The sequence below is a fragment of the Limulus polyphemus genome, unplaced genomic scaffold, assembly GCF_000517525.1.
Source record: "Limulus polyphemus unplaced genomic scaffold, Limulus_polyphemus-2.1.2 Scaffold2758, whole genome shotgun sequence".
NCBI lineage: Eukaryota > Metazoa > Arthropoda > Merostomata > Xiphosura > Limulidae > Limulus > Limulus polyphemus.
This window is the reverse complement of record NW_013668368.1, coordinates 74,864-77,291: the sequence shown is the minus strand read 5'-3', so window position 1 is coordinate 77,291 and position 2,428 is coordinate 74,864. Positions and strand designations below refer to the sequence as shown.

The 2,428-nt window shown below is 34.0% G+C and overlaps 1 protein-coding gene across 4 annotated transcripts in view; it reads left to right on the top strand.

The window, feature by feature from the left end:
• The window catches only part of LOC106467827 (synaptic vesicular amine transporter-like), a 66,125-nt gene extending 66,023 nt beyond the window's left edge, over positions 1-102 (top strand). For all 4 annotated transcript variants that reach the window (XM_022396020.1, XM_022396023.1, XM_022396021.1 and 1 more), the window contains one exon: positions 1-102. In XM_022396020.1, coding sequence (XP_022251728.1) covers positions 1-45 — 45 coding nt within the window. In that variant the 3' untranslated portion in view covers positions 46-102.
• Positions 103-2,428: the final 2,326 nt, after the last annotated feature.

The window sequence follows — 2,428 nt, the reverse complement described above, 5'->3', positions numbered from 1 at the left end:
CTCATCTCTTACTCTCGTTTCTTCAATGAAGACGTGGAAGGGTAATTAACTGTTTTCTCCGACATCTTTAACTAATGGTGCATAGTATAAACAGAATCATGACCTTAAAGAAGAAAAAAATAATAGAAACTGGAAAAAATTCAAGAGGAAATCAAAGGCGCTTCAGAAAATGTTGAAGACTGAAAACAAGCCAGAAAGCGAATAAAATAATTAACTTAACACAATTACTCAAAGTTTCCACGAAAAAGCAGCTAACGAAAAGCTCTAAAAAATTTTAATTAAAAAAACTTGTAAACACTTCTGAATGATTAATTTGAAATAAAATGAAAGTTAGATTTTATGTATAGAAGTATCCTGTTCATTTAGCTAAATTATAGCTCAATCGAAAGAATAACTAAATAGACTAAAATACATAGACCTAACAGTAGGCACATGTGTATAAGGTAAATAGACAAAAAAAAAAATATGGATGGACAGTTTGATAAAAGACAGAATCATAGAACATATTCTCACACAGACGTATAAAATGACCAAAAAGAAATGGGTAGATGGACAACAGTTATACAGATATAAAGCGGTAGATAGACAAGCGAAAGAAAACTAGACAAAACAAGAAGGATATAGACTCAGATAAATGTGAAATGTTCCACCGTGACTATATCGACTTAGGTTGTTATTACTTTGTATAAGAATATAACTGGATGTACCAGAACTGCATTTTAACCTTATTTGGAATTATGTAAGTAGTGCAGTGCCACAGAAAGATGATCATTTTTAGGCAAAATATTAATAAACTTTAATCATAAATTTGTGTTCATATCGCTATAACAACGAACATGCTCAACTTCAATAATACTCTCTGATTGCAGATCAATTACTCACTGTCCACACACACATTGTCTCTACACGTTGTCACCCTCTTATATATATACCAGACTACCCTATATCTAGTAATCTCCCGAAGGTTCGAGAGAACGGGTGGCGTGACACTAGTCACGTGACCTCGCTGACGCAACAATAATAAAATTACACAAAACCAGAACTAATGTAAAGTAAAAATGAATAATAAAATCTGACTGTTCGTAAGCATTCTGTCAATTAGATTATTTATGTTGAGAAAGCTTACGTGTATCTCTTTTGAGTTTTATACAAAATCAGCTTGTTGTCGGATAGTTATTTGAAAAGAATCGACAGAAGTTTGGTTTGTTTGAGTTTCGCGCAAAGCAACAACAGGGCTATCTGCGATAGCTGTTCCTAATTTCGCAGTGAAAGAGGGAAGGCAGCTAGTCATCACCACCCACCGCCAACTCTTAGGCTGTTCTTTTATCAACGATTAGTGGGAGTGACTGTCACAGTATACTCCTCCCCCCAACCACACACACACACACACACGGCTGAAAGGGCTAGAATATTTGGTGGGACGGGGATTCAAACCCGCGAGTCGAGTACCCTAAACACCTGGCTATGGTCTACAAAGGAGCAAGTTCAATGAAATTGATGCTCTTTGATTTTCATTTATATCTTGCAACAGGAAATGGGGAACTTCATTTGTATATGTCTTTATAGATCAAAATACATTTCAGCGTTAGGTCATTTTCAAAGCTCTGATTTAAGTTTCTCGTTTTCTTTAGCGTACAAGAACAAGAAATATCTTAAACCTATGCAATTATTTAATACCGTCTCTCTTAAGATCTCACGGTCAGTCAGTCGGAAATATAAGAGCTTACAACAATAAAATTCGGGTTCGATTCCCTATGGTGGAAAGAGCGCAAATATCTCATTGTGCAACAATGCGCTAAAAAACCAATATCAACTTTCCTGAAAGGTTCTTAGAGGTACCACTGTAGTGATGGGCGACATCGGACTTTTATACATAGATATTTTTTAGAAACTATATCGATATATATAGAAAATTGAGAGGGTATAACGTCGTCGAGCGCCGAACGGAGAAGAATATCGTGGTTACATCCCTTTTATGCTTCTTTGATGTAGTTTCCGGTACGCATGAAGTACGTACATGCATTTAAGTAATATTTTAATTTTGTTTTGTTTATTGATATTTGCAAGTAAAAGTTAAAGTTTTATTTCAAAGTAAAAAAAACTACAAAGATATTATTACTTGATAATTATAATGCATAAGAGGACAAACACGCTTTTGTTGATGGATATGGGATTTTGAAGTAAAACACACACATAGTGAATGTGAACCAACATAAGCTACCATACATGATATGTCTCTTTAAACATTATATACAGAACATGCGCTTTCTTTTGTTTAATATTTAAAATATTAACAAAAACATAAACTAACAAACAACAAACCGATATGTAATGTGGTTTTGGAGCATTTGTTATTAAAAAAAAAACTTTACGTAATATCACAGAATCATCATCGAATATCAACAGCAGTTTGAGAGATTTCAGCCTC